This window comes from Propithecus coquereli, unplaced genomic scaffold (genome assembly GCF_000956105.1).
Source record: "Propithecus coquereli isolate 6110/MARCELLA unplaced genomic scaffold, Pcoq_1.0 Scaffold80, whole genome shotgun sequence".
NCBI classification, from domain to species: Eukaryota; Metazoa; Chordata; class Mammalia; order Primates; family Indriidae; genus Propithecus; species Propithecus coquereli.
This window is the reverse complement of record NW_012154174.1, coordinates 2288780-2308737: the sequence shown is the minus strand read 5'-3', so window position 1 is coordinate 2308737 and position 19958 is coordinate 2288780. Positions and strand designations below refer to the sequence as shown.

The 19958-nt window shown below is 54.0% G+C and overlaps 1 protein-coding gene across 2 annotated transcripts in view; it reads right to left on the bottom strand.

The window, feature by feature from the left end:
• Window positions 1-19428, bottom strand: part of ZCCHC24 (zinc finger, CCHC domain containing 24) — a 58146-nt gene extending 38718 nt beyond the window's left edge. For both annotated transcript variants that reach the window (XM_012663289.1, XM_012663288.1), the window contains exons 1-2: window positions 19003-19428; window positions 6620-6820 (exon numbers count right to left, since the gene is read on the bottom strand). In XM_012663289.1, coding sequence (XP_012518743.1) covers window positions 6620-6820; window positions 19003-19248 — 447 coding nt within the window. In that variant the 5' untranslated portion in view covers window positions 19249-19428. The remainder of the gene's footprint in view (window positions 1-6619; window positions 6821-19002) is intronic.
• Between the last annotated feature and the right edge of the window lie 530 nt (window positions 19429-19958).

The window sequence follows — 19958 nt, the reverse complement described above, 5'->3', positions numbered from 1 at the left end:
ACTGCACTGGGGCAGCAGACACCCCGAGGCTGGACTGGTGGCGGGGTAACCAGGCACGTAGACTTGGCCAGACCAGGCCCGGTGTGGCCTCTGCCCACACTGTTTGTCCAGAAAGCCATCTTTTCAAAGAACCCTGACTTCCTGGGAATGAGTGGAGATCAAAGTCCAGATGCTAAGGGTGATGGCAGACGTAATTGAAAACGCGTGGGCTCTGGAATAAGGAACACCTGAGTTCCAATTCCAGCTTCCATAGTCATTAGTTGTGTGACCTTGGGCAAGTCACTTCATGTCTCTGGGCCTTGGTTTTATCATCTGGCAATTGGGATCGTTGTAGATGTAGATACAGATATAGATATAGAGATATATATAGTACCTCTCTGAGAGGGTTGTCGAGAGAATTAAATGAGCTAATGCATACGGCATGCCGAACTCAGTGGTAAACTCGATACTTGGCAGCTATTATTATTGTTGTTGTTAATATTATTATTGCCCTCGGGCTGGATGGCTGGCACACTATGGGAGACAACAGAGGGTGCTTTATCAAGAACCAAGTGATAGACACTCTTGGGTCCTAAGCCTTCTCGGGCCAGTGCTGACATTGGCTGGAGACGGACCATGGCCCAGGCACAGCCTTACCCTGCAAGGCGGAACCGCCTCTGCGCAACATTCAGAATCGCTCTCCACACCTTCTGCCTCTGCTCTAGGGCTCCCAGCCTTCCTACCAGTGGGCAACACCCCTCGTTCTGCCCCTGGGACATGTGAGAGGCCCCATCACTCTGCTGAGCTGAGCTCTGGATGCCTCTATCCTACCCTTAAGGTGGAGAAGAACCAACTACCAGATTACCGACCCCCAGCTCCTGCATCCACCACCAGGGCCACCGGCACTGAAGGCTTGCCCCTCACTTCCACGGTTGCCTCCTCAGACCCCTGGGGCTCCATGGGCCGCCTCAGGACCCAGGCAGAGCTGACCTAGTAGGATTCTACACGTTCCACCCCCATTAGACCACTGAAGATTTTAAAAGCATTTAGATCATTTAAAAATCATTCCACAGAAGGAGAGGAGATAAAAGAGCAGAAAGAATATTTGAAGAAATGATGACTAAAAACTTCCCAAATCCGATGAAGAATTTTAATCAATGCATCCAAGCAGCTCAACAGACTCCAAGGAGGATAAACATAAAGAGATCTGCAAATACACACAGGATAATAAAAGATAATAAAAGTACTGAAAGCCAAGACAAGGAGAGAATAGAGCAATACAGGAGGAACATTTTTGTATCTCATTGGAGTTAAGTTATTACAAATCTGAAGCACATTCTGGTAAGACAAGATGTATAAGACAAGCTCTAGAGCAACCACTGAGAAATAACTAAAAAAATACAGTGAAAAAATCATCAAAGAAATTAAAATGTTACATTAGAAAATGAATGCAAAAGAAAGCAATAAAGAAGGAATAGAGGGAAAAAAAGGCACAAATGGCAGTAAAATGGCAGATCTAAACCCAACTGTATCATTAAATGTGAATGGATTAAGTAATCCAATCAAAAGGCAGGGATTTTTAGATTGGGCAACAAAAAACAAGTTCCAGCTATATGCTATCTACAGGAGACACACTTTAGATTCGAACACCATTGAAAGTAAACAGATGGAAAAATATCTATCATGCAAACAGCAACCATCAGAAAACTAGCTATACTAATATCAAACAAAATTGACTTTAAAACAAAAAATATTACTAGAGAAGGACATTTTATTGTGATAAAAGGATCATTCCATCAGGAAGATACAAGTATAAATATAGTTATACCTAATAACAGAGGGCCAAAATACACGAAGCAGAAATTGACAGAATTGAAGAAAAAACAGACAATTAAACAATAATAGTTGAAGACATCCATATCCCTGCTTCCATAATGGACAGAAGAACTAGGCAGATAAGCATCGCTATAAACCAGCTAGACCTCACAGCACCCCACATCAGCAGAACACATTCCTCTCCAGCGCACACGAAGCAGTCTCCAGAACAGCTCCCATGCTGGGCTCGGAAACAAACCACAATCAATTTAGAAGGACTGAAACAATACAAAGTATGTTCTACGACCACAACGGAATAAAGTTAGAAATCATTAAAAGATGTTTGGGAAACTCACAAATATGTGGATATTAAACAACACGCTTCTAAACAACCAGTGGGTCAAAGAAGAAATCAGAAGGGAAATGAGAAAATACCCTGTGACAAAGAAAAATATAGACACAGCAGACCCCAAAACTTATGGGATATAGCTCAGAGGGAAATTCATAACTATAAACATCTACGTTAAGCAAAAGAAGGATGTAAAGCCAGTAACTGAACCTTCCACTTCAAGAAACTAGAAAAAGAAGATGGAAGGAAATAATGGAGGTTAGAGCGGAGAACCGGAAGCAGGGACGGCGAAGAGATATTTACAAACCCGCGTTCATAGCAGCGGCATTCACAATAGCCAGAGGTGGAAGCAGCCAGTTGTCCACTGGTGGATGAATGGATAAACAAAGTGCGGTGTATATACACAATGGAATATTATTCAGCCTGAAAAAGGAACAAAACTGTCACACATGCTATAAAATAGACGAGCCTTGAGGACACTACGCTAAGTGAACTAGGCCAGTCACAAAAGGACAAATACTGTGTGATTCCACTTATCTGAGGCGTTTGGAGAAGTCAAACTCACAGCACAGAAAGTAGAATGGTAGTTGTGAGGGGAGGAGGAGGAGAGGAAATTATTGTTTGGTAAGTACAGAATTTCAGTTTTGCAAGATGAAAAGTGTTCTGCGGACAGAGGATGGTGATGCTCGCGTAACGCGAATTCATTTAATGCCACTGAACTGTACACCTGAAAATACTTAAGATGGTAAATTTTACGTCATGTGTATCTTACCACAATTTAAAAATAAAGATTAGAGTGGAAAGTAATGAAATGGAGAATAGAAAAGCATAGAGAAAATCAACTCAACCAAAATTGGTTCTTTGACAAGTTTAACAAAATTGACAAAACGTTAGTTGGACTGACCACGAGAAAAGAGAAAAGACTCAAACTACAAGAACCAGAAATGAAAGATGGGACGTTATTACCAACCTGACAGAAATACAAAGGATTACAAGAAAATACTATGGACAACCATGTGCCAATAAATCAGTAAATTAGATGAAGTGGACTGATTCCTAGAAATACACGCACTACAATCCCTAACTCAGAAGAAATGGAAAACCAGAACAGATCTATGACAAGTAAAGAGATAGAATTAGTGACCAAACATCTATCCACACAGGAAAGCCCAGGCTCAGATGGCATCGCAGCGGAATTCTATCAAACGTCTAAACAAGAACGAATACTAATGCTTCACTCTTCCAGAAAAGAGAGCATGACGGGACACTTCCACAATCATGGGAATTGATCCAAGATCCATGAACGAACCTTGAAAACATTACACTAAGTGAAAGAAGCCAGTCATAGAAGACCACGTGTTGTATGATTCTCTTTCTACGAAATGTCCAGAACAGGCAGATCTGTGTAGAGAGAAAGCAGGTGAGTGGTTATGGCTGCCAGGGGAGGGAAGATCAAGAGGTGGAACGCAGAGTATGAAGTTCCTTTCTGAGGTGACGAAAGTATTCTCCGATTGTGGGGACAGCTGCACCACTCCGTGCATATACTGGAAATCACCGAATTGTACACTTTCGATGGGTGAATTATATGGCAAGTGAATCATATGTCATTAAAGCTGTTCCAAAAAAATCATTCTGCTTTTAACAATATATATGTTAAGCTCTTACATGATATTTCATTTGCGACACGGGCTTCTTCCCATGGTTCCTAAAAGCCTTGCCGACTGCGCCTTCCTGCAGAAGACCTGCACCGAGTACCCGCGGCGCGGGGCAGCTCAAGCTGGCACAGGCTCACACAGCCAGGGACACAGGGGTGAGTCTAGCCCAGCTCCTGCCCCTGCCCAGCTTTTGGTCAGGTGGTGGGTACGCAGCATCCAATTTAAATTCCAACCTGCCAAAACACCTAGGACCTTGCCAGGTGGGTGCACTCTTTGCAGTGATCCAAAGGAAAAAAAAAAAAATAACACTAGCCAACATTTATTGAGCACTTCCTGTGTGCCAGGCACCGTGCCAAGCACTTTCCATGCATTGTTCCATTGCATCCTCACAACGCCCCTGTGTGTCAATGCTCCCATTAGCCTCATGTGACAGACAACGAAATCGATGCTATGAGTCGGTGCTCCCAGCACTCCCCAGGGGAGGAGGGAGATCCTTGGGCCTTCTGGAGATCTGGACAGAAGCAGGTTTGGGATGGAGCTGGGAAAAGCCCTCACTCAGCTCAAGGGAGAAACTGAAGCTCCACAGACCACACCACTTCTCAGCTTGGAGGGGCATGGATGCGCAAGGAGGCAAAGAACACTGTGTCCCATTCTGGAGCTCTCATGCATGTCCTGCCCTCTCCTCCGCGCTGTGCCTGAGATTCTGTTTCTTCCACTGTAAAATGGGGCCACTACGCCTACATCTGCCATAGAGTTGAGAGCCCTACACAAGACAATGATCCATATAAAGGAAGAACCAGTGTAAATGCTGTGCTGGAAAGCAGGAGGGACTCTCTGTCCCAAGATTTTTTTTCTTTTTGAGACTGGGTCTCACTATCTTGCCCAGGCTGGTTTTGAACTCCTGGTCTCAAATGATCCTTCTGCCTCAGCCTCCTGAGTAGCTGGAGCTACACCCATGAACCACTGTGCCCAGCTTGCCCAACGTTCAGAAGAGCTCTGGCCCTGTCTGGAGAGAGGGCAGCGATTGCACATACACGTACACACGCACTCAGACACACACTCACACGCACGTCCACCATCCCTCCACCTCTGGTCACCATCCATTGCCCTTAGACACTTGTCACGCTGTGGGAGGATCTGTCACCCTTCTCCCAAGCCCTCCTGCTCCTGGAAGCTTCCCCGGCTGCCAGCCCAGAGTGAGTGCACATCCTTGAAACCCCCATCGCCCCTGCTGGCGTCTGTGTGTCACCTGCCTGCCTGGGTTAGAATCCCAGCTCCCCCGCTGACCAGCTCAATGATCCTGTGCCAGTTCCCTCCTTGCCAGAAGCATCTGTTTCTTCATGTAAAATGAGGCCAACGAGAACATCCAATGCATAGGGTGGTTTCGCTAAATGAAATACTGCTTGGAGAGCATCTGGCACAGTGCCCGCCTCCTCCCTACCGGGCTCAGGCCTGCTCTGCCCACTCCCCAGGCTGTGTGGGCGGGGGACGCTGGAGGGTGGTTGTGGACGACAGTGTGGACAGGAGCTGAGAGACCCTGTGCTGGGGCGCAGCTGGGCAGCACACATGGCGCTGTGGACTGGGGGGCATGGGCATGCCCTTGAGGCCCAATCAGATCCTTAGCTGCCCATCTGCCCCTCCTCCTACCCAGAGAACCCTGGGGAGGGGGCTCACTCTCTGCTGGCATCTGCTCATGCCAAGGGCCTTTGCTCGCTGCATATATTGAGGGGTGTGGGGTCTGGAGGAAAGATACCAGTGGGTCAGCGCCACCATTCAGGGTCCGGGGTGGGGGAGGCACACGACTCACCGGGGGATCTTACTGAAATGCAGTGCAGGGTGGCCGCAGTTCTCCATTCCTAACAACCTCCCCAGAGGCACAGCCGCAGCTGTGCTGGGCCACACTTGAAGCGGCAAGGCCCTGACGCACGGACGGGTAATGAGCGACACGCACACCTCAGCCTCCCACCGGGCCTGGAAGGATGCAGCCCCACCCAACCGTGCCTCGGCTTCCACCATCTGGAGGGTGATGCCACATGGATTTTCAGAGTTTCCAAGATTCCATTTCCATTACATATATAAAATAAAAGTAGTACCACATTGTAAAAAATTGGAAAATAAGAAAAACTAATAGCAAAAAGAAACAATCACTGATCATCTCACGCTGTATTTAACATGACTGCACACCTCGGATCCCACGGCCATGTCTGTGAGTGAGCTGGGGGCATCTGTGAGTGGGATGACCCAGCAGCCCCACCCCCGACCCCAAGAGAGAGGCCCAGCCCCGCAGTGCCTGAGGCCTTCACCAAGACCTATCCTGGGGGTACGAAGTCACCTCCTCCCTCGAAGTCACCTCCTCCCTCGAGGCAGGGGCCGAGGAGCAGAGGTGGGGGAGGGGCTGCACATCTGGATTCCTGGCCCAGAGCCCACATTCCTTCTCTGTGAGTGTGAGGGGATGCGGCCTCCCGGGAGCCAGAGCCGAGAGCCGCGCAGAGGCTGCCCCTCATAACGGGCCCCACCCCAAAAAGACTGGTGGGGACTTGAAGGCCCAGAATCCCATTTGGGGGCCCAGTTTGGGTCCAAAGAACCTTCACCCAGATTGCCGACCAGCCAGCATGGGCCCGAGCTGGGCCTCTGTCCTGTCCACACCAGCCAGCCTGGCCTCCGAAACCCCAGAGGGGACCAAGAGGTAGAGACCAGAGGCCAGGGCCACTTTCTGGTGGACAGGCTGCTGGGGAGGCCACTGCATCCGTCCCACCCACAGAAGCCAGTCTGCAGGACAGCAAGGGAGCCCGACAGCCCCTCCCGGGCCACGCTGCCTTACCTGGGGGCAATCCTTGATGTAGTGTCCTTTGTTGAAGCACAGGTGGCACAGATAATTGGGCGGGGGACGCTTGCTGGGCTTGCGGGCCTCGGACGTGAGAGTCAGGTCAGAGAAGTGCTCGGTGAGGGAGCTGAGGCCATCGGCGATGTTGTTGAGGGAGCCATACGGCGAGGCGCTCTTGTACACACTGCTGCTCAGCGCCTGCGGGAGACAGAGGCACGCGTGCTTACAGCTGCGGCCCTGGGGGAGTTTCCATGCACCCCCCGACACACACACACACACACACACACATACACACACACAAAGTCATACTGAACCTTCAGCTGCCCAAGGACTCTGGCCTCCAGGAGCCTGAGTTCAAATTCTAACTCTGGTTGTGTGTCTATGGACAAGCCAGTTAACGACTCTGGGCCTCAGTGGCCCTGTCTGTAAAATGGGAATAATGATTGCTATAACTAGGGTTTCTTTAAGGCTAAAATGAGGTCATGAGTGTAAAGCACTTTATTTTGTGCCTGGCACTTGGCAACCACTCAGTAAATGGTGACGATGATGATGATAATGGGTATTATTATTAATTACCTTTATTTCTTCTTTACGCACTGCCACGACATAAGAAGGTATGGTAGAAAGCAACCTGTCACTAACTGATGGAGTGACTTTAGGAAAACCACTGCTGACTCAGTTTCCCCTCTTGGAAGGAAGGGGGACATCAGCTGGCAGCATCGCCTCCATTTTACACAAGAGAAGACTTAAGTCCAACCTCTGCCTGGTCTCCTGTGGCATGAGGCCTGTACAGGAGACAGCGTGGACTGTGTCCGGGGAGCCCTCAGCCTGGCCCAAGCCACCTCTCTGGGCGCCTGAGGAGGGCAGTGGCCCACCTCTCTCACCTCCAGATGACAGAAACCAGACATCTCACTTAGCTTCAAAGCAGATGTGGCCTAGGCCCCCTCCTGGTGTACACAGCCTCTATTTATAGGAGTCACGGGCTCCAAGCAGCCTGGTGTGCTGGAATTTAGCGAAGGTGGGGCCTCCGATGAGGCTGGCGAGGAACGGCCATGGGTCCCCCTTTCCTGGGGCGAGGCCAAGGCTGGAAAGAGGCAGCTTCCCCAGGAGGGTGAACGACAAACCTGGGCGTGAGGCTTGGGCATGCTCGGCCCAGCTCAGGTGCCCCAAACCTGCAGGAGTAAGCAATGGCCCTTGGGGCCCTTGGGTGTGACGGGAGACGAGGCCTTGTTCTTGGGAGCCCTCGGGCTGTCGGGGAAGCAGGGCCCCTGAACGGAAGGGCCTCAGTCTCCCTGACAGACGGGGTAGACGGGCCCAGAGTGGGGCAGGCTTTTCCGGCTCCCCTCAGTGTAGGGAGGGGAGGGAGGTGGGTTAAGAGCTGGCCCCTCCGCCAGCCGGGACAGAGCCCATCCCTCACATCTGTGTCCCGCGGCCTCCCTGCGGCTTCCAACTTCAGGGGTCTGCCACTCCCCTCCTAGCAGACACAGCCCTCATCATCGGGCGTGGCTACCGTGCTTGGTCCCTCGGGACGCACTGCTGTGTGGCCACAGCTCTTTCCCTCTCTGGGCTTCTGTTCTCCTTTGGGTACTTTTGGACTAGAGCCTGGGACGTGGAAGGGAAGGTACGGACACCACAGCTGGGGCACCCCAGGCCCAACGCACAGTCGGGCTCCAGTGACGGGGCTCCCACAGACCGTATCTGCTCCACCGCTGCGCGGCCCCACCACGCGACCCAGCACCCGCGGAGCAGTCCACACCAGCCCGCACTCGGCCTGAGGGGGCTCTGCCCTCAGAGGAGCCCAAGATGGAGGGTCCGACCCGAGAGGCGGAGGGTCCCCCAGCCCTGGAGGTGTGTGAGCCAATGGGGGTCGGCCTTACGGGGCGTGGGGGAGGGTTCCGATGGAAACCGGATTAGATGATAACAGTAACATATCCCAAGCATCGACTGTGTCTCCGGCACTGGAAATTTTACACATGTTAAGATAGCTGATTCTTACCGCAACCCTATGAGTCACTGTCCCCATCTTACGGATTATGTGAGTGTGTTCAAACCTGTATTCAACGACCTGGGAAGTCTGCGACAAACACAGTTCTCTGGGCCCCACCTCAGACCTACCCCAGCAGCCAGCTACCTGGGCCCCAGGGCCCCAGATCTGCATTTCTTGGTGTGTGGTAAAGTACACAAAACTTACCATTTTAACAATTTTAAGTGGCATTAAGTGCATTCACAAGGTTGCGCGACCATCTCCGCTGTCTACCCCCAGAACCTTTTCATCTTCCCAAACTGAAACTCTGTACCCGTTAAACAACAGCTCCTCCCCCTCCCCCAGCCTGGCGGGTATTTTTCAAGCCCCCCCACACCACCTCCTGGGGGGCAGTTCAGGTACAACCAGCCAGGCCCTACCCCGCCTTAGAGCATTCAGACTTTCCAACCAGCAAGGTCTCTTCTTATCTTGACTCTAAGACACTCCCCAAACCAGGAGACCCCTCCTACCCCCAAATCGGCCCCAGCTTCTCAGAGAAAAGTTCATCCAAACAAGAAACTTGAAGCTCCAAATGGTGTGACTCACCCTCATGGCCGGGAAATGCAATTTCACAAATAACAACCCTCTTATTTTCCCCCTCTTTCCTTTCCTTTCTTTCCTTTCTTTCTTTTTCTCTCTTTCTTTCTTTCCTTCCTTTCTTTCTTTCTTTTTTTTTTTTCTCTTCTGGATAAGATTTAAGCAAGTCCACAGGAATCAGGACTGTTTTGGCAGCAAATTGTCAAGAGGAAGGGGAAGTTTGGTGGGTGCCAAAAAGTGCACTAATTACACCCTGAAAAGCCTCTCTCCCGTCTTGTGGCCACGCTCCCCTGCCCACGGGTGGCCCCATGGGCATCCCTGGACAGCCAGAGGCCTCGGAGCAGGCAGCTGCATACTCCACCCACAGCCTCTTGAAGGCCACAGCTTCCCCCCTGCCCACAGGCAGCTCCGTGCTCAAAGAAGCAAGGCCAGAGATCCCCCTCCTCAGTGCCTCCCCACCTCCAATGTCCTCTGGCCTGTCCCCAAGGGCTGTTCCTCCTCCCTTGCCGCAGCCCCAATTCAAGATGAACACCACCTTTGAGCTGAAAGGGCAGAGACTGTCAGCTGATCCAGCCTCATTCCCAAGTTACAGATAGAGAAACTGAGGCCCAGAGAGGCACAGGGACACAGACCAGGGCACCCAGCCAGGCCTCAAAGCCAGGAGTCCTGCTTGCCTGGCCGGCGCGGAGGGCGGGCGGGGCAGCAAGCTGTTTCCTCTCTGAAGCCCTGTTTGAGCTCGGGCCATGGAGGTGAAAGGCGAGTCGGCCTCCCGGCTGTTTGCACGGCCTGTGGGGACTGGCCAGAGCCGAGGCCAGGACACAGAGCTCCGTCCCTCCCTGTGCAGAGCCGGGGCCTGGCCTCTTGGGTTTCCCATCTGTACACCGTGAATGGAGCAGAAAAGAAGGGCACCCTTGATGATCCCCGCAGTCATGCGTTCTTGGGGCGCAGACACCAGGTACTGAGAGACGCCCCAAGCCCGGCATGCAGAAGGCACTCGGTCCACACAGGCACCACCTGTTCCTCGTCCTCTCTTCGGCGGCTGGAGGGCGAGGCAGGCCCAGGAGCCTTTCTGGGTCAGCCTAGCTTTGCTGCTCTTGCCGTCCCCTCAGAGCAACTCCGCTTGTCTCTGCATTTGCTGCCCTCCATGGAGCACCCCTCTTTGTTTCCATCTGAACCCCCTCCAGGACCTGAGTCCAGACTAGCTCTACCTGCAGTGTTGTGGCCTTGAACACTCCCTTCCCCTTACTCAGGCTCCGAGGAACGAGGAACGGTGTGAAAAGCACAAGTCTAAGGTGCTCCCGAGGCCCCACTGGCCACAGAGGCCTCCTCCAGGGGCCTCCCTAACCCCCGGCTGCGGGTCAGTCCAGCAATGTGGTTGGCAGGGGGCAGGGACCACCATGCGACTGTGTCTGCAGTTGCCTGGTGCAGTTCTGACATCTCTCTCTAATCTCTTTACACGAGTGATGCTTCCTCATCTCTCCCACGAGGCTCAACGTCCCTGAAGACAAAGATTCTGCAACCTTCCATCGCCCAGAGCCCAGGCTGCACTGATACCTGTCCTGGGTGCAGACAGCCACAGGCAGGGCAGGGCCTGGGAGCCCCAGTGACAGAGAGGGTGACAGGTGCCCTAACACCTTAAAGCATTCAGGTTGGGGTCTCAGTGTTGGTGGATGGTAGGAGGATACTTTCTGACCAGATTAGGCTGCTCCAGGCACGAGTGGAGGACAACCCCACTTACGTGGTGGGTGGAAGCCCCTGGGCTATCCTGGCCCAAATCGTCAGCCTTGGGGAAGAGGCTACCTCTCCTTCCTCCCTGGTTCAGTGACCCCAGGAGCTAGCAGGAAGCATGGGACCCTCTCACCATATTTGAGGGACTGAGCCTCGGACTCCTGCCCATTGCTGGAACTTCTCCAAGGTTCTCGCTTGGCTATTAGGGAAAGTTTATCCCGATTGTATCATGTGTTATATATTTGACTAGATCCTTTGCTTTTCTTAGTTCACTTATACCTGGCAAAAACATGATTTTTTAGTTTTTAGAGACAGGGTCTTTCTCTGTCACTCAGGCTGGAGTGCAGTGGCACAACCACAGCTCACTGTAACTTCGGACTCCCGGGCACAAACAATCCTCCCACCTTAGCCTCCTGAGTAGCCAGGACTATAGGCGTACATCACCCCATGAGGATAATTTTTAAATTTTTTGTAGAGACGGGGTCTCATTGTGTTGCTCAGGCTGGTCTCAAACTCCTGGCCTCAAGTGATCCTCCCACCTTGGCCTCCCAAAGTGCTGAAATTATAGGCATGAGCCACCTCCTGGCCACAAACACTATTTAAACTGGCTTCATCGGCGCCGTTTTATAGAGCTAGAAACTGAGGCTCAGAGAGCTGAGCAACTTGCCCAAGGGAACACAGCCAGTTGTGTGCTGGCCTATTAAGTTTCAGCCTCTGCACGGCCTCCTAGGCTTGGCTTCTCCTATAGGAAGGGGAGCCAGAGGAAAATGCCAGGTGTGGACCACTCTCCTTGGCACAGAGGCCCTATGATGTCATATGCTAAGCCCTTCAGCCCTGGAAAGATGAGGGACCAGTTTCTCTGGGCTGCATGAGCGGTTTGGGCCCTGGGGATGGTGGCTCTGCTATGGAATATGGGGTACAAGGCAGAGATCTCCAGGAGTGACTCCAGTGCTCCCCAGGGCAAGCCTGCCAAGCAGTGCTTCTCCCCCTCTCCCTTCCCCGCTGGGACAGTAAGAGGGCACAGCAGGTAAGGGGTGGGCAGGAATTAGGGCAGGGGGGTAGAAGCCTCTGAGGGCAGCCCAGAGAGAGAAGGGAGGTCAGAGAGACAGGACAAGAGACAGACAAGAGAGGCCGGGACAGCAGGCAGAGATGGGGAGCAGCATCCGCTGGGAAGGATATGGCAGTGGAAGAGGCCATAGCAAAAGCAGTGTCCGATGGCAGAAGCCAAGTACTGAGTCCTGCTCCCCAGTCCCGAGAAGGCCCCGGAGGAGGAACTCTCTGATGCTAACCCCCAACTCTGTGGGGGCTCCTTTCATCAGCTGAACAACTGCTTTCTTATCCCAAAGCCACCCCTACCCCACCCCCCACAGACACGCGCATGCACACGCACCCACACTCCTCTGGTTGGGACAAGAAACCATTCATCCCACAGTGACTCCACCCCTTCTCCCAAGGGGATCTGGACTTCTTCTACCCCTAGGGTCTATCTGGGGCTCCAGTCCACGGGAGTCAAACACATGCATGCCCTGTACACACAATGGTGGGCTCGAGCTGGGCCCAGAGACAGATGGACACAACTGTGGACAAGGCAGGAAGAAGGCCAATGGGAAAATGAGGCCACGCCTTGACCAAGGTTTCCCCAAAAGCACTCAGCCCCCGGCTCTGCTCCTGTTCCTAAGGTCTAAAGCTGACCTGTGGCCCAGGAAGGTGCAGGGCTGTCATGATGGGGCGGTGCCCCTTCGCCCAGGACCCCACAGGGCACCACTGCCTCCTGGAGGCCCACTCACCCAGCACATGTAAAACACAGTTCCCTGTACACAGCCAGTTCTCAGTAAAAGATTTTAATTTAAATAACAAGTCCATACTCTTTTCGGCGCGGGGGAGTGGGTAAGAGGAGCAGGCAGTGGCATCAGGACAAAGCAGAGAAGACCCAGGGGGATCCCCTCCCTCCTGGTTTCTCCAGCTCCCACCCAGGGTCACCACTCACCTGACAGGTGCTCACATTACACAGCTGTGTGACCTCTGCCCAGCTAGTACATGAGCACTGGGGACAGGGCTGCCTCTCATTGCCAGAGCTTATTTTCAAATGAAAGCAAAAAGCATGAATATGAAAATCCCAGGGCCAGAAAGGACCCTAATATTTAGCCAGTCTGGGGTACCACTGAAGCTCGCAGCCTCTATAGCGGGGCAAGGGCTTGATCTGGGATCCACTGTCAGCATGAGTGTGTCCATGATTCCCCAAATCACGTGCAAATGTATGTGCACACATGCTTATGCTCTGTGCATTGTGCTGACGACAAGAAGTCTAGCTGTCTTCAGATTCACGAAGAGGTCCGTAACCAAAGAAAGCCAAGCACCATTAGCATACCTAAGCCTCTGCTGGGACACCTCAAGGGACAAGGTTTCACTGTCTCCCAAGTCAGCTCATTCCAATGAATGAAGCAATCAATACACTTTTCTGTGAGATAAAACGAGAGGCTAAGAGATTGGAGAGAATAGTCACAAGTCCAGAGATGGGAGAGAAGAAGAGAGGTGTCACCCATGGGTCAAGCCAGCCAGCCATCCACCCACCCACCCATCTAGTAAACCTTAACTGAGCACCTCGCATATACTGGGTACTGACTAAGCATCAGAGGCTGTGTCTGCTATGGGGAAAAGATACGATTCTTATTCTCAGAGTGCTGACAATCTAGCTATTGAGACAGACACACTTTGCATAATACAGGACAAGACTGGTTGTTAAACACGCTTTACCAGAGGCATCTACAACTTATCTGTCACAGGATCACAGCAGCTGGAGGGAGGTCTGCTCCCATGGCAGCCAGGTAAAGCCTCTCGGAGGAATCACATCCAGTTGTGTCATATCTGTCCATTGTACAAGGGCAGGGAATGGCATTTTAGGTAAAAGCAATAGCAAGTGCAAAAGCTTAGAGGAGTGGGACTGTTTGGTGCTTTCAGAAACCTCGAGAAGACCAGTATGGCCACAGGAGGACTGAATAGAGGATTATACACCACCGCCATACGCGCGCACACAGACGGATCGAGTATCCTGAGACTTAGGCTGCAGCCCTCGCCCTGCCACTGACTTCCTGAACCATCATCTTCCACTCGAAGAGCCTTAGTTTCCCCATCTGGACACTGGGGATGCTGCACACAGGCTAGGATGTGGGTACAAAAGCAGTAGGAAGCGCTCAGTGCCCATCTCCTTGGCTTCTCCTAGACCAGGCCAGCCTTGGACTCGTGTCTCATGGAGCCCCGTGCTGGCTTTCTGGGGAGAGACTGGAGCAGGCACGTGGCAGGAAAGCCAGTACCCATGATCAATGCCTACCACTCCTTGAAAGGTTTGGGATCGGGGATAAAATGTCACCCACTAAGGTAAGGTTTGACAGGACACCCGTGTCAAGATAGGTTACCACCTGCCCTGCGCTGGGGCCCAGAGACTGACCCAGGTGAGAGCTAACCTGGGGGCCTACTGCAGGACAAATCACAGAAACAACTCATGGCTGGAACACAGAAGAGTTCTAGATCTAGCCCTGTCAGTGACTTGCCGGGTCTCTGTGTTCTCATCTGTAAGATGGGAGCTACGAGGAAAGAGATGCCAAGAATAAAGCACCACTCGAGAGTAAGGGACCGTATGCAAGGGCCACCTTCTCCATGGTCCCTCCTCTGGGTGCTGACAGCACCTGGCTCTCTGCTGCTTCTAATTACTAATTACTAAGGTCACCTGCTTTCTTCCCTCCCACCTGACTCAGATGGTCCGTGAGGTGTGGTCTTCTCTCTGAGTCCACGCCTGCCCCGTCAACTTAATTTGACAGAGGGAGGGTCAGGCCACCTCAGCCAACAGCCTCCCAAATGACGGTCTTCCTTGCCTGAGTCACAGCTCAGCTTTCCAAGGGTGGCCAAGGGAGCTGGGGCATCCACCCAAGCTCTTGACTGTTCCTTCCAGGCCCCGGAGCTGCCCCTGACAACCCAACCCACACAGCCCATAAAGGCTGCTGGGAACCAGCCTCAGCTCCTGAAGCCCACTCTCAGCCCCAGCCAGGCAAATGCCATCCTTGGGCAGAAATATGGCTTTGTTTTACACATCCACACTGATCAGGCAGCCCCTGGGCTCATTTACACCCATCAAGGGCACAGGTGACACATCTGAACCCTCAGAAAACTATCAAGACTGGGGCCTTTTAAAGCAAGATGCTACAGATGCTCCTTTATGGGTTCTAACAGCCAGTCTGTACAGAAGGGCTAACGCCCTGGGAGAGCCGTCTGTTAAGCTGTCTCATGACACCCTTGCTGCTGTTCTCAAATCTCCAGTGGGTGGACCTTAGCAGCAAAGGGGAGGGGGTGTTCAGGGCTGCAGAAGATAATGCTTCGACCTAGGGGAGGGCACCTGAGTTAACAGCTCTAGGAAGAGCTTCCTAAAAGTTGGAACAGCTCTAGCAAGAGCTTTCTAAGAGCTTCTAACAAGGGAGCCGTCTGCCTCAGTGGAGCATCCCTGGTCCTAGGGATGTTTGGAAGAACACCGGCAGGTGTTCTGTGCCAAAAACATTCTCTGGTCAAATAGATATGGGAAATGTTGCCTGAAGAAAGGTTAATAGGTTTTGTACTGCAGGCCTTCTCAGAGCCTTGACTGTAGTAGCAGGCATTGTGTGTCTCCAAGGGAAACACAGTATACTGTGCTCTCCAATCGTGCTTGACTCCAAAGTCTTTCCCTCAACATCGACAAAGTAGGGGTCTTTAGACAGTAGGGTCATACCTTCCAGCTACCTGTGACCCTGGAGGAAGAGGGAAGGAAAACAACTGCCCTCAGAATCCAACCCGAATGCAACAAGACAGTCGCATCCCCTTGGTGGGAAAGGGGTTACAGGAACTACCTAGGAGGGGCTCTTAGCACCGCTCCAAGGGGCCCAAGAGGTAATACTTAACAAGGACATAATTCAAGTTTTCCAGAGGTGGAATCCTACAGCCTCTACACCATTGTGATTTAAATTCCAAACAAAACTTGGCAGGGAAGATCCCATGTGGCCCAACCCCCACTACTTCTAAGAACTGCCTTCCTTGGGGACCTGGAGAAAGAGGAGGGCCTCGGCCAAGGGCCACAGGAATCCTTCTCCAAAGGCATATAGTTGTTGCCATAGATCAGGTTTTTGAAACTGGGGTTCACAGGGCCTAGTTTCTAGACCCAGACTGCACAAGATGTGCCTGCTTTGGCCCAGCACCCCCACCATGAGCTGGGGAGCCCCAAGAACCCAAGCCACCTCCTGGTGCTTGCTCCTGCACTTGCATGTGAACTCTGCCATCTCCCTCTCTGCTCCCAGGGCCAGTGTGCCACTCAGAACCCTTGGCTTATCTTCAGCTTCCAGAGCCGAGGTTCCAGGGGCACAATGGGCTTCTGTGCCCCCATGTCCTCACCACCCCCCCACCCAATCCCAGCTGCATTCATGGTGTTTTGCTATTGTGGTGGGAGCAGCCTGGGGGTGGTGCAGGAGGGGGTGGGCTCTTGGCACAGGGGCTGGCACAGACAGGCTGTGGTCAGCGGTCAGCATGCAAGTCACATCCGCAGGCACTGCCACCGGGCCTGCCAGGCTTTGCACAGAATGGCGACGTTCCTGGGCCCCCTGGGTCCCTTCGTAGAGTCCCCTCCGGCCCACACACGACTTGCTTCCTCTCTGACCAGCCCCTTGGTGGCATTGAGGTGGGGGGTATTTTTTCTTGCCTTCTTAGCCAGTTGCTATTTTGGAGCCATATTAGGTCACCAGCTAAGCCCTGGATGCAGGAAAGGCCTGTCCCCAGGAGCACAGCTGGGGCTCTGAGAGTGTTTAGGAGGCAAAGTGGGTGGAGGGTGAGGTCGAGTGAGCCTGAAGCCAGGAGAGCCTTCCGGAAGTCAGCAGGCACAGCCCTCCAGCCCCTCCGAGGAGGCTACTGGCCTGTGAGCGTAAGAGAAGCCCCTGCTCTCTCCTCCCCAAACCCAGCCTGTCTGCGGGCACATCCTCCCTTATTCGAACAGGTCTTAAATCCCAGACATACCATCCTGGGGGACAGCAGAGACTAAATTTAACAGATGGGTAAACTGAGGTCCAAGAGAGACAAGGCGTTCCCTTAAGTCAGGCCATGAGAGACTTTTCCCATCATTGCACTATACGGCATAACTTTTTACTGCTCCTTCCACACTGTGCCCCTTCACGGGGAAACTGAGGTATGCAGCAAGAATAGACAGGAGGCTGGGATCCTGGATGCCAGAAATTTTCAAGAAGAAGCATAACATTGTACTCTCTCGGGGGACACATGATGGCCAAGAACTCCCAGGCCCTCCCAGTGCAGATCCAGAGGCAGGGAACAAGGCTGTCATGGGTTGGGAGCAGGGGGAGGCTAGCAGAAGCGAATTAGGGACCCCCACTTGACCTATGGGTCATGGTCACCCTCCTGCCCTGGAGGAGAAGCTCACCTGGGGCTCCCACAGCCCCCCCTCAAATCGCCCACCATTCACACTGTGCTCATCTGTCTGCTCATCTGTGGCCCCCATTAGCCTGCGCTGTGAATCCCCAGGGGCCGACCCAGAGCTCAACAAGTGTTTGGTAAGAGAACAAACCATTGAAGAAACACCCCACAAACAGTCCTCCAAAGTCAGTGGTCACCTGAAGCCAGTTCCCTGAAGAGGCAGAAAATTCTCTTACAAGAAAGAAAGATCCCCAGCCAAGAGCAATTCCTCATGTGGAGAGAACGCCTTACAGTTTACCAGGAGTTTCAGCATACAAGTGCTTTCGCCTGGCACCAAAGGGTGCCCTTCCAGACCCATCTCCCTCCACTGTGCCCAGCCCCCTGCACAGGTCAACAGGTCAGCCCAGGTGGTGCTGGCCTTAGGGCAGCATTTTATATGCCGGTGTTTCTCCCAGTAAATAACTAAATAACAGCAGAGCTGAACACGTTCATGAGGCCTCCCTCTCTTATCCCCACACCTGGGCCTGCCCCCAACCCATTCAGGACTCTCACTCTCCTAAAGCTAACCTGTGTCCCCAGGTCTAGAAGGAAAGTGACGCCCATGTGGGTCTTGGCCCCACCTCCTGCACCTTTGCAGAGAAAGCCCCCACAAGGGGAGGAAATGAAGGCCACAGATGGGCGTCTGCGATTCCCAAAAGAGGCAGGAGTGAGTGGGGGCAGGGGAGGAGGGGGTGTCCCAGTGAGCTAGCCTATCGCCAGAGAGGAGTGGTATCTGGGCAGGCTCTGGGGGGGACTCCTCAAAAGTGTCTGGGAGGGGTTGGCGATCTGTATTTATGTAGCTGGCAAAGAGGCACTGCCCAGTCGACTTTGTAACTGAATCCACCGAACAGGCAGACTTTGCAACACGGCCGGCCCAGGTTTCTGCAGAAGGCGCTGGGCAGCTGGAACCTCTCCCGCTATCTAGTCCCCCTCCCACGAGCTCAAGAGGATTTCCCTTTCATTTCCTTCCAGGCTGGGAGGGCAGGGGACAGCGCAGTCTGCCAGTCTGCGGGGTCAAGCCCTCAAAAACCACTTCCTATGTGACTGGGGGAGGGCGAGCAGCTGGAGGATGTATCTGGGGGTCCCCGTGTGAGAATAGCAGGAAAAGCCCTCTCGGCACTCTCTGCTCTTCGGGGTGCCCCTCGGGTCGGGAACCACAGAAGTCGGAGGAGAAAAGGTCTTAGGCCTTCCAGAGGAGCTCCAGGCAGAATCTGCACTCTCGGTCTCAGCCAGCGGCGGCCAGGAGGTTGATAGGATTGGGCGTGGGAAGGACACTTGGAAGGGGCTCCCCGCCCTGGCCGCACCCCAGCTGTCTGTAGAGAATCCGGACACAACCCCCCCCAACTCCCTCTCCCAGCCCCCTTCGAGAAGGGCTCCCCCGGCTGGGAGAGGGGGCGGGGGGCCCCGCCCGGGCCTGAGCTGCTCTGGGCCGGGCTCAGCCGGGAGGTGACGCGTTCCCGGCGCCCGGGGGACTTCGTGCGGCGAGTTTGGCAGAGCTGAACGAAGCCAAGCCAAGCCGGGCCGGGCAATGCGGAGCCGGGCCGGGCCAGGCCAGGAAGAGCGGGGCAGATAGGAAACGGCCCGGCGCGGCGGGGCGGACGCGCGCGGGGGCACCCACCTCTCCGCGCTGCAGCTGGAAGAAGCTGTTAAGATAGCTGGAGTGCAGGGGCGAGCCCAGCTGCTCCGGGCGGCCCTTGCCAAAGGCCAGCTCCGGGGGCGCGGCGGCGGCGGTCGGCTCCGGCCGGAAGGCATCGAAGGCGCTAGCCTGGTGAGTGTCCTGCAGCGACAGGTAGACCCAGTTGAGCAGCTGGGCCGGCTGGTACACCGAGGCGGCGCTAGTGTCGATGGCCGACAGCAGGCTCATTTTGCCGCGGCGGTGCCGGCCCCTCCCCGGCCGCCCGCTCGCGACCCCCTCCAGCGGAGGGGCGGGCACCGGGGAGCCTGCGCCCACCGCCCGCCGGCCGAGCCCCGACTGCGATCGCCCCGAGCCCTGCGTCCTGCGCGCTGCCCGCAGCCGCTGCAGCCGCCGCCGCCGCCTCCCCCCGACTGCAGCCCGGCGCGCGCGGGCGGAGGAAGGAGGCAGCGAAAGTTGGGCAGGAAACTTTTGTCCCCGCCCCCTCCGCGCCACCGCCCCGCCCCGCGATCCGCTATCTGCCTCAGCGCTGACCCCTCAGGCTGCCGCCCGGGGGTGGAGTCCACTGAGGCCCCGCCCACTCCCCGCCCCCGACACCATGCTCGCCCTCCATTGGCTGTGTCATTGAATATGGAAAATAAGGGGCGGGGAGAGGGGGAAATAAGGCTTATCTACATATGGAGCACTCTGCGGGCCCGCCCACCGCAGCCACCGTCCCCGCCCCCGCGCCGGGTCAACTGCGCTCCCCGAGCCTGCGGGGAGCTCGGTGTCTCCCCGGCCTAATCAATCTCGGCTTGCTCCGTTGTCGGCTCTTCTGCCTCGTTCTTTCCAAATCCTCTCCAGTTATTTCTTTTTCACTCGCTTTTCCTTTCCTATTTTCCTTCCTTTCTTATTATGTCTTAGACTGAAATCTCCCGCGTCCCTCGGCTCCCCGTTGGTCT